Source organism: Schistocerca gregaria, chromosome 4 (assembly GCF_023897955.1).
Source record: "Schistocerca gregaria isolate iqSchGreg1 chromosome 4, iqSchGreg1.2, whole genome shotgun sequence".
NCBI lineage: Eukaryota > Metazoa > Arthropoda > Insecta > Orthoptera > Acrididae > Schistocerca > Schistocerca gregaria.
This window is the reverse complement of record NC_064923.1, coordinates 202,019,055-202,037,078: the sequence shown is the minus strand read 5'-3', so window position 1 is coordinate 202,037,078 and position 18,024 is coordinate 202,019,055. Positions and strand designations below refer to the sequence as shown.

The following is an 18,024-nucleotide window of genomic DNA, read 5'->3' as shown; positions in this document are numbered from 1 at the left end:
GACCCTTAACATAAACAAATGTAATGTATTGCAAATACATAGAAAGAAGGATCCTTTATTGTATGATTATATGATAGCGGAACAAACACTGGTAGCAGTTACTTCTGTTAAATATCTGGGAGTATGCGTGCAGAACGATTTGAAATGGAATGATCATATAAAATTAATTGTTGGTAAGGCGGGTACCAGGTTGAGATTCATTGGGAGAGTCCTTAGAAAATGTAGTCCATCAACAAAGGAGGTGGCTTACAAAACACTCGTTCGACCTATACTTGAGTATTGCTCATCAGTGTGGGATCCGTACCAGATCAGGTTGACGGAGGAGATAGAGAAGATCCAAAGAAGAGCGGCACGTTTCGTCACAGGGTTATTTGGTAACTGTGATATTGTTACAGAGATGTTTAGCAAACTCAAGTGGCAGACTCTGCAAGAGAGGCGCTCTGCATCGCGGTGTAGCTTGCTCGCCAGGTTTCGGGAGGGTGTGTTTCTGGATGAGGTATCGAATATACTGCTTCCCCCTACTTATACCTCCCATGGAGATCATGAATGTAAAATTAGAGAGATTCGAGCACGCACGGAGGCTTTCAGACAGTCGTTCTTCCCACGAACCATACGTGACTGGAACAGAAAAGGGAGGTAATGACAGTGGCACGTAAAGTGCCCTCTGCCGCACACCGTTGGGTGGTTTGCGGAGTATGAATGTAGATGTAGATGTAGCAACTCTAAGACAAAGTATCTGTGTATATGAAGTATAGTCATTCCATATCCTGCTACAGTAAATGGTTCACAGAACAGTTCTTATTGTTGTAGATGGTAGTACGAAGCAATAAGCATAAACAGAGAATTCAGTCAACTCATTGTGAACAAATAGTAGTACCCATGCTTAGAGTGGTACAAATCTTCTTATGGTATACCAGCCTTGATGGCACAATGGAGGCATGTGAGCCCTCAGTTGACAACTGCCTGACACAACCATGTAATGAGTGATCTGCATGCACCTCCCGACAAGGGTTCAGACTTCCCAATTCCTCTAGATTGTCTCACAGGGCGAGTTTTCATTACCTGTCATAGAGTTATGTTCCCTAGTTATTATCGAGCTGCCATTGGCCTATGAAGTACCTGAACTGCCAGTATTGTGTAGCAGAGTTGTCACACCAGTGCAGAAACCAAAGTGGCGATTGAGGACATTTTTACACATTCAGCGCCCCTAATTTTTGTTTCTCTTTTGTAGCATTCATTTTGGGTCACCACGGACCCGGTATTTCTGCAATGATAGCAGGAACAGTTGCACCTACCAAAGGAACAGCAGCAGCACAAATAGATGAAGGTGCTGATGAAGCGGGATGTGGAGTTGCTTTGCTCCCTTGCCCTATTGGTGTCAACTTTGTGCAGTTTTCTTCTCTGCCCCTGATGTCATTTGCGAGTTTTGATGAATCTATAGGGGTGGGAGAGTTACCGCCACTGCTGCACTGCCATGTAAGGTGTATTGTTCATTCAGTTGTTAAGGCCGCCTTGTTGTTCAGCAGTCCAAGTTAATACGAGGTTGTTGAGTGCCACAAGCACTCTGAGCAGTCATATGCAGCCTGGATCACCAGTTTGCAGGATCTCTTGCATGAGAATCATTTTGAATGCCCCAAATTTGATATCTCTTTTGCTGACTCACTAATTTAGGGCCTGATCCTGAGATTTGATTCAGACTAGGAAGTTAGCCTCTTCCGACCCTTTGTCAGATGTTACCCAGATTGCATTTTTGTGTGAGCTGACAACAGCAGCAAGGGACATTGTTTCTGATAATTGGCAGGTGGCTCAATTAGGTGTGCTTGATAAACAGATCATGTGCTACATGGCATACCCCTGGAGCCTTGCCTCGCACCGAGTTGCTGTATGTTGACAATTCCGGTGCATTGTCATCATTCCCCTTGTGCTCATTGGGCAAGCTGGTGCTATTGTCCCAAATATCAGTTGTTGCATGTTTGCCGAGACTGCCCACACTTGGAAGCCATGTGCGGGGTATGCTGTCAGAGAGGCCATTTAGCAACTGTTTGTGATAGGGGAGCTGCAACTCAGTTGTCAGATACCCCGTTGTTTATACTGGATTGTCGAGACATCCCAACCTCCCCACATATGTTGCCCCAGGGCATTTTGTTGACATTTTTCGTGTGTGTGTGTTTGCGTGGTGTGGGTGGGGGTGGGGGGTGGGGGGGAGCAGGTTGAATTTAAAGTCAACAAAGCAGAACAGCCAGACTCCTAATTTAGATATTTACAGGCTCTTGGGGCTCCTGGAGTTGCAGTGGCCACTGCATCAGGTTGTATCTTATAGTAAACAGTGCAGTCCTTTGCGGGGGCAGTACTCCATCTCTAGGTTTTCTAAGAATTTGGAACGGCAGCTTATATTATTAGTGAACAGTTCATGACTGGCCAAAATATTTTTGAGCTAGGCATATTTTCTGTTTTTGGCTTCCAGATTATTAGTGCATTTAGTGTCTCAATCTGTTCCTTTTCACGATTTTGACTCCTTACTGCATTCATCATTTGGCCTGCTGTTTGAGAATACTTTGGGCCAGGCTGAAAATTTCAATGCATATTTCTTTTAAGCAATTGGCGGTACCTAAATTTTATCATCCCTCTTCCATTCTCATCACCAGGGGTGACGAGGTTAAGGTCAAATTGCAGTGTTGACAGGATAAATATTTTATTTCTTGTATTCTGTTGAGTAACCAGTTTGATGGTGATTCGAAAGCCTGATGGTGCTGTGAGCCTTTGCAGCAATTTTAAACAGATGGTCGGCACATAATGTGTCATGGATCCAATCCCACATCTACCAGAGTTGTTGGTGAAATTGTCAGGGAGCTAGTATGTTTCATGCAGCGAACTGAGCAACGTCTACCTGCAGTTACCATCGGCCGCAGTCTCTTGGACTTTCTTGGTTCTCAACATCTCCCTTGAGTGTTAACAGTTTCGTTGCTTGCCTTTCCGAATCTTGTCTGTGCTAGGAATTTGTCAACAGTATTTGGAGCAGGTCAGTCAGTTAATTCCCTGTTGTGTGAATTACCTTGATGATATCTGGGTAGTGGGCCCTACTAGGAGGAGCATTTGTGAAACCTTCAGTCAGTTTTCCAACACCTCCTGGAGAATGACCTACATTGCGAGCTGGAAAAGTGCAGCTTTTTCCCCAGAGGGTGTGTTTTTTGAAATATATTGCTAGCAAGGATTGCCTTATCCTTACGGACATCCTCTTAACTGGCTTCACCAGAAAAGAGTTAACTTTGTCTGACCTGTGGATTGTCATTGGGCCTTCCTGTCCTTCAAACAGCGTTTTTTCTCTGCACCCTGTTTGGCTTCTTTCACACTGGTTAAACATTTAGCTCTGGCAAATGGTGTGACCCAGTATGGTATCGATGTCGTCCTGCCCCATTAGAACCCAGATGGCATTGAACAGCTCATCACCTACACATCGAAGGCTCTTTCTGCTGTGCAGCGTAATTATTCACAAGTGGCAAAGGGGGTGTTAGTTGTTATTTCTGGAGTTAAAAAGTTTCATGTTTTTCTGTATGGGGCAAGGTTCCTCCTCATTGTCAACCACAAGCTGCTGGTTTCCTTATTTTGCCTTTGTTACAAGGTGCCAGATGGGACCGATCATCAGTTGCAGTAACTATTTATATGACATTCGTTACTGCTCCCACTGCGAATTGTGCCAGTGGTGATGCGCTATTGTGGCTTCTGGTGGGGCCCGATTTGTTGTTCTTTCAGCAGGAGGCTCTTGTGTTCGCATTGGATGATGCCATGCAGTAAAGTGGGTGATGCCTTCCTTACAGCAAACACTGTCAGATTTTCTATTAGTGGCATGGGAGGTTGCAACCACCATGGTTGCTGACGTGTTTTTCCAAAAAAATTGTTTTAGCAGTTCAGGTGGATTGGCTGGAATACCTATCTTTGGATGCAGAGTCATTTTTTCTCGTCAGTGATCAACTCAGCATTGTCCAGGGGCATTAAAAATAAAAAAATTGTGCAACCAATTACGTTGCTATGAGTATTATTTCTTATTTGAACTGTAGACCTATTTCAGCTACACATCCATCATCAGTTTTTTCTGTAATAGTATATCTTGTACATTTTGGTGCGTCTGTTGTATTATATGTGACTTACTTATGAATAATATAATTTTACATATGTTTTCAAGTCCTGAATTGCTTGCAATATTGTTTTTCTGTCGCTGTCTATTTGCTACTGGTTATGTTTTATATTAATGTAATGATAATAATCAGTTTTGTAGTACATTTTGACTTTTCATTTAGTAGTGATCAGAAATAAATCTTAATCTGTAGTGGACATTTAGTGAAAGCATTTGTGGCAAATCTCAGAACTTCTGTTATTTCAGTTGCTGTCTATTTGTTTACAGATTAATTTCTTTCATTGTTATTCTAGTATTAATCAGCTGTTTGTTATGTTCTGGCATTTCATTAATAATGGTCAGAAATAAACTTAGTTTCCAGTTGAAATTTCAAGACAGCAATTATATCTGATGATCAGCATATTGAAGGTTACATCTGCTTGTTGACAATTTTGTCAGGAGTGTTATTGGGTTTATGATTTATCCAGGATCTTGGTGCATGATATCAATAAAGTTTTCGATTATGTCTTTATATTTTAGGTCAATTTGTTTTTTGAGAATTCAATGTGGATTATTTCTTGTGTGTAGATTTATCTCAATTTCCTCCAGTATGTTCATTATCAGCCCCTTTGATGTTATGTGTAAAACATCAACAGCATTTTCCAATTGGTGTGTTGTTCATAATTAATGTGATAGAAAAAGATGGATAGACTGTTGTCACTTAGGCTAATATGTTCTTGATATCTAGCGGTGAAGTTCCTGGTTGTCTGTCCTATTACAACTTTTGATGTAAATAAAGTAGATAGAAACTTCCACATGGGAAAAATATATTAAAAACAAAGATTCCAAGACTTACCAAGCGAGAAAGTGCCGGTAGACAGGCACAATAAAATAACACACAAACACACACACAAAATTTCTAGCTTTCGCAACCAACGGTTGTTTCTCCAGGAAAGAGGGAAGGAGGGGGAAAGACGAAAGGATGTGGATTTTAAGGGAGAGGGTAAGGAGTCAATCCAATCCCGGGAGCGGAAAGACTTACCTACCCACATCCTTTCCTCTTTCCCTCTCCTTCCCTCTTTCCTGAAGAAGCAACCGTTGGTTGCGAAAGCTAGAAATTGTGTTTCTGTGTTATTTTATTGTGCCTGTCTACTGGCGCTTTCCCGCTTGGTAAGTCTTGGAATCTTTGTTTTTAATCTATTACAACTTTTGGTAGTCTTTGCACTGAATTTTACATATTTCTGGTTGTGAGTATATTGGTGGTTTCGAGTTCATGTATTTTTGTTTTTGTATTATGTCATGTTCGGTAAGCAAAAGGTATGTTGGTGGTTTTCAGTAGTACATTAATGTTGTTTGATATACTTCCCAGGTGTACTGTATTATATATATGAGGGTTACTTACCAAACGAAAGTGTTGGTATGTTGATAGGAGACAATAAAAACACACACAAATTTCAAGCTTTCGCAACCCAAGGTTGCTTCGTCAGGAAAGAGGGAAGGACGAAAGGTTCCAATCCCGGGAGCGGAAAGACTTACCTTATCGGGAAAAAGGGACAGGTATACACGCGCGCGCGCGCGCACACACACACACACACACACACACACACACACACACACACACACACACACACACAACACACCCCTGTCCGCACATATACAGACACATCCTTTCGTCTTTCCCTATCCTTCCCTCTTTCCTGATGAAGCAATCTTGGGGTGTGAAAGCTTGAAATTTGTGTGTGTGTTTTTTGTCTCCTATCAACATACCAACCCTTTCGTTTGGTAGGGAAACATTCTACGCGGGAAAAATACATCTAAAAACAAAGATGATGTGACTTACCAAACGAAAGTGCTGGCAGGTTGATAGACACACAAACATACACACAAAATTCAAGCTTTCGCAACCAACGGTTGCTTCATCAGGAAAGAGGGAAGGAGAGGGAAAGACGAAAGGATGTGGGTTTTAAGGGAGAGGGTAAAGAGTCATTCCAATCCCGGGGGTGGAAAATCTTACCTTAGGGGGAAAAAAGGTGTGCGAGTGTATACCTGTCCTTTTTTCTGTTAGTTTTCCTACCTTAATTGTTCCTCGACCATTAGCTGTTCAATGATGTAAAGGGATCCTGTGGAATGACCCAAACTCTGATATCTGTAGGATAGTTCATGTTTACTTTGATGGAGTTTAGCAGGATTGGTATGTATTGCATGTTAAGCCTTAAGGAGCAACCTGCACTTTATTCTTGGATGTTGACGTCTGATGATTCTCTGAAAAATTATAAATGACAATTTTTTCTTTCCCAGTTGTCTGCCCCCTCCCCCCCCCCCCCCTCTCTCTCTCTCTCTCTCTCTCTCTCTCTCTCTCTCTCACACACACACACACACACACACACACACACACACGGAAAAAATGACCAACCTGAGACAGCATAACGAACAGACAGGGTTAGCTTGATAAGGGGAGAGGTGATGTGAATGTCCCCTTCACCTGGTAGATGGAGTTTGGAGAGACAGTTAAATTCTGCCTAAACAATATTGACATTATGACTGTAGAGTCTGTGGATAAAAGGTTAACAGTGAATTTCTTATCAAATACAGGTAAAATCTGAAGCTTTCGATCATTGTCTGCATATCTTGGCCAGGGGTCGAGTCTGATTATTGTGAACACTGCATGTAATTCAATACCTTCTCTTGCTGACGGTACGGGTAATGTGACTGATGATGATAAACAGAAGGCCAAAATTCTAAACCTAGCTTACAAAAACTTGTTTACGGTAGAGGACTGCAGCAACATTCCCCCTTTCAGTTATTGAACAAACACAAGGATGGCTGACAGTGTTTAGTGTATCTGGGATTGTAAAACAGTTAAGATCCTTAGACACCAGGAAGGCATCTGGCCCAGACAATACCCCCATAAAATTATATGTTGACTATGCAACAAATATAGCACCATTCTTATCCATCATTTATCAGAGATCATTGGAACAGCGGAAAGGTCCATGGGACTGGAAGAAGTTCCAGGTCATAGCAATCTATAAAAAGGATAGAAAATTGGATGCACATAATTACCGGCCAATTTCACTGACATTGATTTGTTGTATAATCATGGAACATATTTTGTGTTCAGACATAATGACCTTTCTAGACTCTGAGAAGCTCATCTGCAGAAACTAGCATGGTTTTAGGAAACAGCGGTCATGCGAGACAGAGCTAGCCCTCTTTGTGCGTGACATACAACAGGCTCTAGATATCAGCTCCCAGGTTGATGCCATATTTCTCGACTTTCAAAAGCCGTTCGACTCAATTCTGCACTGTTACTTGCTCCAAAAAGTCTGCGCTTACAATCTGTCCAATGACATATGCTGTTGGATACAAGGTTTTCTAACAGACATGGAGCAGTATGTTGTCCTGAATGAGGTGATTTCAGCGGAAACAAGTGTAACTTGAGGTGTGCCCCAGGGCAGTGTAATAGGTCCGCTGCTTTTTAAGATTTACATAAACGATCTGGTTGATGGTATTGACAGCAGCATTAGACTGTTTTTGCTGATTTTGCTCTAGTATACAGGAAAGTAGTATCACATGAAAGTTGTGAACAAATCAATGAGGATTTGCAGAAAATAAATGCTTGGTGTAATGACTGGAAGTTATCTCTCAGTATTAGTGAGTGTAACCTACTGTGTATAACAAGGTGAACGTCCCCATTAATGTATGAGAAAAAAATAAATGCCCAGTCTTTGAAAGTGGTACCATCCGTCAAGTATCTGGGTGTGACTATTTGAAATGATTTCAAATGTAGTGATCAGATTGCACAAATAATGGGCAAGGCGTTTCTAGATTGCGGTTTATTGGTAGAATCCTAAAGCAATGCAGTCCTTCAACAAAGGAAATAGCTTACAATACATTAGTTTGTCCAGTCTTAGAGTATTGTTTGTCTGTATGGGACCCTTACCAGTTAGGTCTGATTCAAGAGATTGAGAAGGACCAAAGAAGAGCGGCAAGATTCATGACTGGTAAATTTAGCCATTGCGAGAGCGTTACAAATCTTGTAGAATGTTTGAAGTGGGACACACTTGCAGATAGATGGCACGCTAAAGGGAAGGAGCTGCTCACTAAATACTGAAATCCGATCTTCACTGAGGATGTAGAGCATATATTATTACCACCAACTTTCAAATTGTGCAATGATTACCATTCAAAGATAAGGGAAATTAGAGCTCGTACTGAGGTGCTTAGACAGTCGTTTTTCCCTCGCGCGATCTGTGAGTGAGTGGAACAGAGGGGGGGGTAGGGAATATGACTTTGGCGCGAATTGTGCCCTCTGCCACACACCGCTTGGTGGCTGGCGGAGTATATATGTAGATGTAGAGGTATATATCATGGGGATGTTGCATGCTGCGGTAGTGCCCTCTATTTCCATGGATTATGTTTACACCTACTGTCCAGCATTGCTTTCCGTGCTACCACTTACACCAGACTGTAAACTACAAAAAGTATTTCTGTGTACTTTTGCTTTAAGTGCACAGTTCTGTGAATTGCTCAGTGTGTAACTGGTGTGTCTATTAAAGTAGTTGCAACAGTCTTAACTTACATTGCTTCCCTAATGACAGAAACCCAATAGTGTGATGTATGAGCCGGAATTCTCTTTGTTCATAGTCTTATGTTTATTTAATAGGTTGTGCTCTGTGCTCATCCACCACTGATCCCTCTGCCCCCCTCCCCCAATATTCCTGTATTTAAGATCACGTCTATGGTCAACACAGTGATGGAGAAGGTTGGCATTTTATTTGAAGTAGATGCGACAGATTGACCGAGAACTTTTTATCTATTATTGACATTGCCAGGTTTTCTGATCATATTCATAATAATGATGATGATGACAATCAGCTACTTTTTGTCCATGGGACCGTAGCAGTAATATTACATGTGGTACTGTGTGTTCAGTTTCATTAAATGCATGTGAGTAGCAGCACCATGTGCTTTTTTGACACTTAATGCGATTCACTGGTAATATTTTCCTTATTTTCCAGAACTTTTCAATCTTAGTGCACTTTTTACATTTGCAAAAGAAAATGTAGAAACTTTAATTACACTTTTGGAGTCTATATGGACAATACTGAAAGGCAACGTATCACTTGCATTCGACTCATTTACTGCATTGTTTGCAGTACTATTTGGAGGTGGAACAGCTGTTATAAACTTCTTTGTTAACTTGGTAAGTAATTTTGGTCATGTTTCAATTTAAAATGTTGCAGAAAACGATTTTTTTGTGTTTATTAGGTGACTAATTTGATAACATATGCCATTACTGTTAGTTATCTAACAGAGAACTGTTGATAACATTGCTTATAGCTTGAAATACTTAAAAATTAATTTGGAATGTGGTAATTCAACAGTTGTGTAGCAACAGAAGACTTTGTGTAACTGTTTGTGTACAGATTTCCATCTTTGGCCAAAGTGTTGTATATTGCTCTATCTTTCAAGGTATAGAGTGCCACTGTTGATCAGATCAAGGTTTTATGTGACATCTCCGTGTTTGCTCCTCTTCCTGGTCGTCAGGTGGCAGTCAGTTATCGAGGGGGAGGACAATTTGGCAGTCGTACACGGTGCTGGACAGAGATGTGTGAAACGATGACAATGATGACAACACAACAACAGTAAACAACAACCACCACAGTGCAACAGTATTTCAGTGAGTTGCAACAACCTTCGGTAAAAAGGACATGAAACATCTGTGTGTCATTCTCAGCCCTCTCCTGCAGATATGGACATGGGTATTAAGTGTGTGTCTCCATTGCTTATGAGTAATAATAAACTGTCTAGTGAAGTGCGAGTGATGGACAAAGTGCTCAGACTACAAGTGGACATTGGTGCAGCTGTGACATTGCTGTACTCACAGACTTATGTGAACTTGGGATCTCTGGGATTATCTCCTATTACTCAATGTTTGGTGAGATACCACAAGCAGTGTATCCCAATTTTGGGTCAATTTATGGCTCCCACTGTGTACAAGTCATTGGTTTGTTCCTGGACTTTACTGGTAGCCCCCCCTCTAGGTTCGGGGGTAGGAATAGGCCCGTGGTATTCCTGCCTGTCGTAAGAGGCGACTAAAAGGAGTCTCAAATGTTTCAGCCCTTATGTGATGGTCCCCTGTCGAGTTTGACCGCCATATCTCAAAATTATTCCGAAGAGCGAGCCGATTAGGGAAGGGTGCCTTACTTGGTGCATTGTGTCCATCGTGCGTTGAGACCGTTCGCCAGCTTATTCGTCGTTGCATTGCAGTCCTGCCCGCTCTCCATCTCTTGGGCGTGGATATGTTTCTGTGAGCACTTTCCACCATGCAATGTGCAATGCCACTCTCTGCACAGACAACGACTATGGACTACTTGTCACCTAATATTCAACACGGTAGCCACGGTTGTGGTGGGGCCGCCATGTACCCTGTTGGTTGTAGCCCCCTGACAACACAGGGATCGCTCTGGTGATGCCTGCGCCGTTAACTCCCCATGTTTGCCAAGGAGTAGATGCCTATCTCCTTGGGGCATCGGGACTCCCGGCAATGGCCATCCTGCCAGGTGGCCCCTGCTGAGGCTGGGTGGCGCCCGTGGGGAGGGCCCTTGGTCGGAGTGGGTGGCATCAGGCCAGATGACCCGCAATGAAGCTTGGTACATCTTCTCTCGCTGGTGACCAGCTGCCAGCAGTCTCTAAGTGTTCTCAGGCTCAATTTAACGCTCAGAAATACAATCCGAAAACCTTCCCCTCCCTAGCCACACCGTGGGTGGAGCGTAAGTCTCAGGATGGCAGTGACAGTTACTCACCCCGGTTCCTAGTTTGTACAAGAGCTGATGGGGAGTCTTTCATGTCCATAAAGCCTCAGTTCTTCATAGAGCATTTAAAGGAGAAGTGTAGGGAGGCTGAGGGCTTGTCAAAAATGCACTCTGGGTCAGTATTGATAAAAATGGCATCCTCTGGCCAATCACGAAGGTTACTTGTTTGTGATAAGTTGGGGGATGTTTCCGTTACTGTCACACCCCATAAGAGTTTAAACGTGGTCCAGGGTATTATTTACCATAGGGATCTTCTTTTGCAGTCTGATGACAAGCTGTGCACCAATTTAAGAGCATCAATGTGTACATTTCGTCCGGCGCATTCATCGGGGCCCGAAGGATAATCTGATTGCTACCGGTGCCTTCATCTTGGTCTCCGAGGGTGATATATTACCTGAGAGGGTCAATGTGATGGTCTACCGTTGTGATGTCAAGCCTTATATACCTCCACCGATGTGGTGCTTTAAGTGCTGGAAGTTTGGTCATGTGTCTTCCAGCCTCACATGTCGAGATTGCGGATGCTCATCATATCCCAATACTCCATGTGCCCCACCTCCCATCTGTGTCAAATGCCAAGAGCATCATTCACCTTGCTCGTCAGACTGCCAGATCTTACAGAAAGAGCAAAAAATCATGGAATATAATACCCTGGATCAACTGACCTATACTTAGGCTAAGAGGAAATATGACCGACTACACCCTGTTCGAATGATATCTTCATATGCTGCTGCTACAACAACCATGTTAGCCCCATCAGTTCCGCGAATTCCAGCCAAATCAATGAGCTGTAAAACTCCACATGCCCCCTTGCACATGCGGGGCACTACCAACCCTGTTGCTCCTGCGCCGCCTACCCTGGGAGCAACAGTCCCCCACCCATCGGCAACATCTGTCCCCTCTTCTAAGCCGGAGAAGCATCCAACTTCTTCGGCTCCTCTTGCCTGCAAGGGGTCCCACCCTTCCCAGGTTTCCACAAGCGGAAAGGATGATGCCCGACAGTGGCATAAGTGCCCACAGGCAGCTGGTCGTAGGGCTTCGCGATCCTCCTCTGTCCCGGAGACTGAATCGGTAAAGCACTCCCAGCCAGTGAAATCCAAGGAGCAGCGAGAGAAGTCCAATAAAAAGACCTGTAAGACCAAGGGACTTGCGTTGGCAGCCCCCCCCCCCCCCCCCCCCCCACCGCAACCTTCAAGCTCTGCATCTGAGGATGAGATGGAGATCCTGGCGTCCACTGAGGACCTGGATCTTGCCTATCCCTCAGACACAATGGATAGCACTTGCACAGGTGCACACAGGTGACGCAGTGGCGTAATCTGCCTCTCCACTCCCTTCACGCCTTTCTCGGCCACGTACAATGTCATCCTCCAGTGGAACTGCGGCGTTTTTTTCCAGCATCTTGCTGAGCTCAGACAATTTCTCAGCCTTCACCCTTTCCGCCGCATTGTTCATCAAGAAACTTGGTTTCCAGCAATGCAAACACCCACCCTCTGTGGCTATCAGGGTTATCATAGGAGCCGGGCAACTTACAAGAGGGTATCTGGTGGCATCTGCATCTACGTCCATCTCTCCCTTCACAGCAAGTCTGTCCCTCTACAAACAACTTTAGGGGCTCTCACTGTTCGAGTGTGGACGCCTCAGGCTGATACTGTCTGTGGTCTGTATCTTCCACCAGATGGTGATGTCCTGCAGCATGTCCTGACTGCACTGATAGCCCAATTGCTGCCACCTTTTCTGTTACTGTGCAGCTTCAATGCCCATAACCCTCTGTGGGGTGGAACAGTAGCGACAGGCCGAGGCAGCACCATTGAGCATGTATTGGTACAGCTCAACATTTCCCTTTTAAATGATGGTGCCTTCACACATTTCAGTGTGGCACATGGCACGTGGTCAGCCATCAACCTTTTGATCTGCAGCCTTAGCCTCTTGCCGTCTGTCCAATGGAGTGTGCATGACGACTTGTGTGGTAGTGACCACTTTCTGATCCTTCTGTCACTGCCACAGCGTCACTCTTCTGGACGCCATTGCAGATGGGCTATGAATAGGGCTGACCGGGACTTGTTCTCCTCCATTGCCACTATTGAGCCTCTATCCAATGGCGCCCTTGATGCGGTGGTTCACTCAGTCACCACCGGCATCGTTACTGTCGCAGAATCTGCCATTCCCTGTTCTTCTGGGTTCCCTCGGCGGAGGACTGTGCCTTAGTGGTCGCCTGAGATCACTGAGGCGATTAATGTTTGCCGGTGGGCACTCCAGTGTCACAAGCGACATCCCTCATTAGAACACCTCATCGCCTTTAAACGGCTCTGTGTGCGGGGCCTGCCGCATCATTCGCCAACACAAGTAGGAGTGCTGGGAATGGTATGTCTCAACCATTGGCCTCCCATATCTCACCAACGCAGGTTTGGGCCTTCTGCAAATTACCCACTGGCCTTCCACTCCCTGAAAGAGAGGTTGGAACGTTGGAGCCTTTCCTTTCACATGCGCCACCCTGAATACTACAATGTTCCGTTCAGTGAGTGGGAATTCCAAAGTTCCCTAGCCGCTTGCCCTGATACAACTCCCAGGCCAGATCGTATCCACTGTGAGATGCTCAAACACCTCTCGGCGGACTGGTAGCGATGCCTCCTAGACCTTTGCAACCGCGTCTGGGTCGAGGGTGAGCTCCCGTCGCAATAGCGGGAAAGGATCTTAATTCCCGTTTTGGAACCTGGCAAGAACCTACTGGAGGTGGACAACTACCGCCCCATTAGCCTCACCAACGTTCTTTGCAAGTTGCTCAAACACATGGTGAGCCGGTGGTTGAGTTGGGTATTCGAGTCTCGGGGCCTTCTGACTCCGTCTCAGGGAGGGTTCCGTAGGGACCACTCTGCCGCCGATAATCTGGTGAGCCTGGAGTCTGCCATCTGTATGGCCTTTGCCTGCCGTCAGCACCTCGTTGCTTTTTTTTTTTCTTTTTTCCATGCGGAAGGCATACGATACAACATGGCAACATCACATCCTCTCTGCACTTCATGGTTAGGGTCTTTGGGTTCCGCTGTCGATTTTCATAGGAAATTTTCTGTTGCATCGTACCTTCCGGGTGCAAGTTGCGGCCTCCCATAGTTCCCCCCGAGCTCAGGAGAATGGGGTACCGCAGGGATCTATCTTAAATGTCTGCCGGTTTTTAATTGCAATTAATGGGCTCGCTGTGGTGGTGGAAACGTCTGTCTCAGCTTCTTTGTATGCTGACAATTTCTGCCTCTACTGTAGCTCCATTGGCATTGCAGCCGCTGAACGTCAGCTGCAGGGCGCTATCCGCAAGGCTCAGTCTTGGGCTGCAGCGCATGGCTCCCAGTTTTCGGCTGCCAAGACCTGCGTTATGCATTTCTGCGTACACCCCCGTGGTGTGTGCCCCACCCATGCCTTTGGCTCGAATTGGCACAGGGCCTGAAGGACTTGGCCCCTCCTGAGGCCTTCCACCGCCGCTTGCTTTCCATCCTTGTCACTTATCAGGGGTCTGGCGTTGTCTACACTGACAGTTCGATGGTTGCTGGTCATGTCGGTTATGCTCTCACTCTAGGGGACCATTTCGAACAACACTCATTGCCGGCTGGCTGCAGCGTTTTCACTGCTGGAACTGGTTGCCATCTCTCATGCTCTGGAGTATATCCTCTCCTGCTCAGGTGAGTCCTTATTATCTATATCGACTCCCTGAGCGGTTTACGAGCTATCGACCAGTGTTTCCCTCATTCTCGTCTGGTGATGGCTATCCAGGAGTATCTCCATACTCTTGCCCATTGCGGCTGCTCTGTGGTCTTTGTGTGGACCCCTGGTCATGTCGGCATCTTGGGCAATGAACGTGTTGACATGCTGGTCAAACAAGCTGTCGGTGCACCAGCCTTATCGATTGGGCCTTCCCATGAGTGATCTCAGGGCAGTTTTGCGGCAGAATGTACTTCGCACCTGGGGTGAAGAATGGCACACCTTGCCTTCACCAAACAAACTTCGGGACATCAAGGAGGCTACTGGTGCGTGGCGCTCCTCCTTGCGGGTCTCTCGCAAGGAATCTGTTGTTCTCTGCCAACTGCGCATTGGGCACACCTGGATGACGCACAGCCACTTATTGCACCGTGAGGACCCACCTCTATGTCGCTGCGGATCCGCTTTGACAGTGGTCCACATTTTGTTGGCTTGTCCCCTTTTAGCTGTGCTCAGGTAGACGTTTGTGCTGCCTGATATGCTCCTTGCCCTTTTAACAGATGACACTGCCATGACAGGCTTAGTTTTGCGTTTTATTCGGGCAGGGGGCTTTTATCACTTAATCTGAGTGTTTGTCATTTTTTTTGTTTTGAGTCTGGCCTTTGGCCGACGTTTCTGGGTGGTTGGCTTTTCCTTTTTTTTGTCTCTATGGTCGGCCAACCACTGTCGCACTCTGCGTGCTTTTAATTCCTTTTGTCTTGTCTCTGTCTGAGTCTTTCTTGTCCTGTGTAGTCTGTTGTCATCTCCATTGTTCGTTATTATTCTGTGTGGGTGTTTGAAGTTTTGGAGAAAGGGACCGATGACCGTAGCAGCCTGGTCCCTGAATCCCACAAACCAACCAACCTTTTCTGGTTGTAGATGATATGATGTTGGTACAAAAAATTAGCTCAGTCTGGCCAATTCAGTGTTTTTGACTTTTCCGTTCTGGATTTAGCGCACCTTGTTTCCAACCAGATACCTTACCAGAAGTTAGATTTTCTGTGTTCTCTTCTCTTTTCTTATACAGGTTAGATTGTGCCCCTAATTTTATGGCCCACATTACCTTGAAACATGTAGTGCAGCCATGCTTTTTCCGTGTGCACCCTATTCCAGTGGCTGTGTGCAGTCAAGTTAAATCAGAATTGGACAAGTTGATGCCATGAGGGGTCAAACAGCCTATTATGTCCAGTGAATGGTCTACCCCTGTTTTGATTGTTAAAAACTGAATGGTCAGCTTTACATCTGCAGTGACTTTAAAGTTTCCATTAATGCTCAATCTGTCATTGAGGCCTACCCTTTGCCCCATCAGGACGAGTTATTGGCCAAACTTTACAGGGGCCAGTTTTTTTTAAACTGATTTATCTGAAGCCTATTTACAGGTTCTGTTGGATGAGAATTTGAAAAGGCTTCTTGTGATTAACACGCCCTTTGGATTGTACGAGTATCAGTACATCCTGTTTGATGTGGCTAGCACTGCTGTGATTTTTCAGCATTTTCTAGCATAATTAACAATGTCTGTTTTGGGGTGCATCATCTATGACAATGACATTGTCACGACGGGTACATCGTACACAGCGTAACGCTCTTTGTTCATGGTCTTACATACTGTGTAGTTGGAATGCAACTTGGCCCAACCCTACTTTTTACCCCATGCATTGTGTGTTTGGAGTTGAGGTTTCTGGGATGGTGTAAAACCTTTACATACAGATGCCTCTCAGTATGGCTTCGGGGCAGTCCTTACATAGTGATGTGAGGATGGTTTCGAACATGTGATAAGCTTATGCATTAAAAACTCTCAACTCCTCTCCGCAGCACTACTCCTAAGTTGCAAAGGAAGTGCTAGCTATTGTCTTTGCCCTCAGTAAGTTTAATGTATTCTTTTATGGGTCTAAATTCCACTTCATTATTGACCATAAGCCCTTGGATTCTTTGTTTCATCCTGACAAAGCAGCACATCAACTCCAGTGTTGGGCTTTGTTTCTGTTTTGCTAAGACTAAGAAATACATTTCAGCCTAATGTGCAGCAGCAAAAGCCTACATGCTGTTCCAGCTCCTGATGGGCCCAGATCCTATTTTTGATTAGGGTGAGCTCCTTTGTTTTCACTTAGATGTTGAGGTACAATGTACGGTGGAAGGATTTTCTATTATGGGCTACCTGATAGCAGTCACTGTTACTGCAGACACAGTTACGTGATACATTGTTTATCTTGTTTACAGGGTGCATACACCCTGGGACAACCTGGAAAACCTGGGTATTTTCTCATCCAGAAGAAAACAGTGAAAAACCTTGGAATTTTTTAGAATTCTGGGAATTTTTCATTGTTTTAGTTTTTGCAATTTTGACAGACAAGTACTAATATTCTCACAAAGAATTTTACTTCAGCCCGTTTTAGTGCAGAATTAAAACAGAAATGAGGGGAGGGGAGGGGGGGGGCGTTAGGGTAGGGGAAAACAAAGTAAAACGTAGTTTGCAAAGGAAAGGTGCCATTTACAACAACAAAACACTGTGCCCGCACAAGTGTCCGCCAACAGCAAAATGTGTCAAAGGCTTTAGGACGAAGAGTAAGCAATACTTCATAAGGACAAACTGTTTTTGATGAGTGTGACATCACAACTGTTTACGTTAAGTTTTTACTTTAAGTTCATTTGAGCCATTACCAGCAGGCTCATGCACATGTGCAGTTGAGTCACTTATGAGCAGTAATACTATCTCCTCACCTTTGGTGCGCCCAAAACCCCTCTACTACTACTACTCCTCACCTGTGGCTACCTGAAGTGCAGCTGTTAACTGTATTGGCAGTAGCGATAAGCAGCCAGATGCCACCCGTAAAAATTTTTTTGGCACGCCCAAGCTGCAAGATTCACACGTACGCAGAGCAGTCTGAGTTTTAGTACATATGGGAGTAGTCTCCACATGAAACATGTTTACATTTAGTGATTTTACTGTTTCTTATTCGTTTACAGGTTTCACGCCAAATGAAAACAAAACAGATTTCTTTGTCCAGGAGCTATCAATTGAATTAAAATACATTCACATAGTTATGGAAGTCTAAAATATTTTATTGGTTTCAGTTTTCAGATTTTATTCTTTGGCAGTCAGGCATTAATTGCTGTGCAGAATGATGAAGTTTTTTTGTCAGTGTGCTTAGTAAATTTAGCCTTTATTAGTCTTTTCTACAGAGGCAGTCAATTTATTTGAAACGAAGTGTTTCATTCTATGCTATTGGTTAGTGTCAAATGTTTGCTGAAATTCAAGTGCATGTTTTTATCTTCTGGCTCATATGGCATTATGCCATAATAAAGAACCAAACATGAGATAATACAGAACTGGTACCAAGGAAATTTGCATCCCCAAAACCACACTGAAAAGCTTAATAT

The 18,024-nt window shown here is 44.4% G+C and overlaps 1 protein-coding gene across 2 annotated transcripts in view; it reads left to right on the top strand.

The window, feature by feature from the left end:
- The window catches only part of LOC126268215 (transmembrane protein 245), a 266,256-nt gene that overhangs the window by 154,638 nt on the left and 93,594 nt on the right, over window positions 1-18,024 (top strand). Inside the window, exons 9-10 of one of the 2 annotated variants that reach the window (XM_049973843.1) lie at window positions 9,133-9,317; window positions 9,662-9,917. In XM_049973843.1, the coding sequence (XP_049829800.1) occupies window positions 9,133-9,317; window positions 9,662-9,763 (287 nt within the window). In that variant the 3' untranslated portion in view covers window positions 9,764-9,917. Of the gene's footprint in view, window positions 1-9,132; window positions 9,318-9,661; window positions 9,918-18,024 lie in introns of those variants that run through there. The other variant, XM_049973842.1, reaches the window with a different exon arrangement.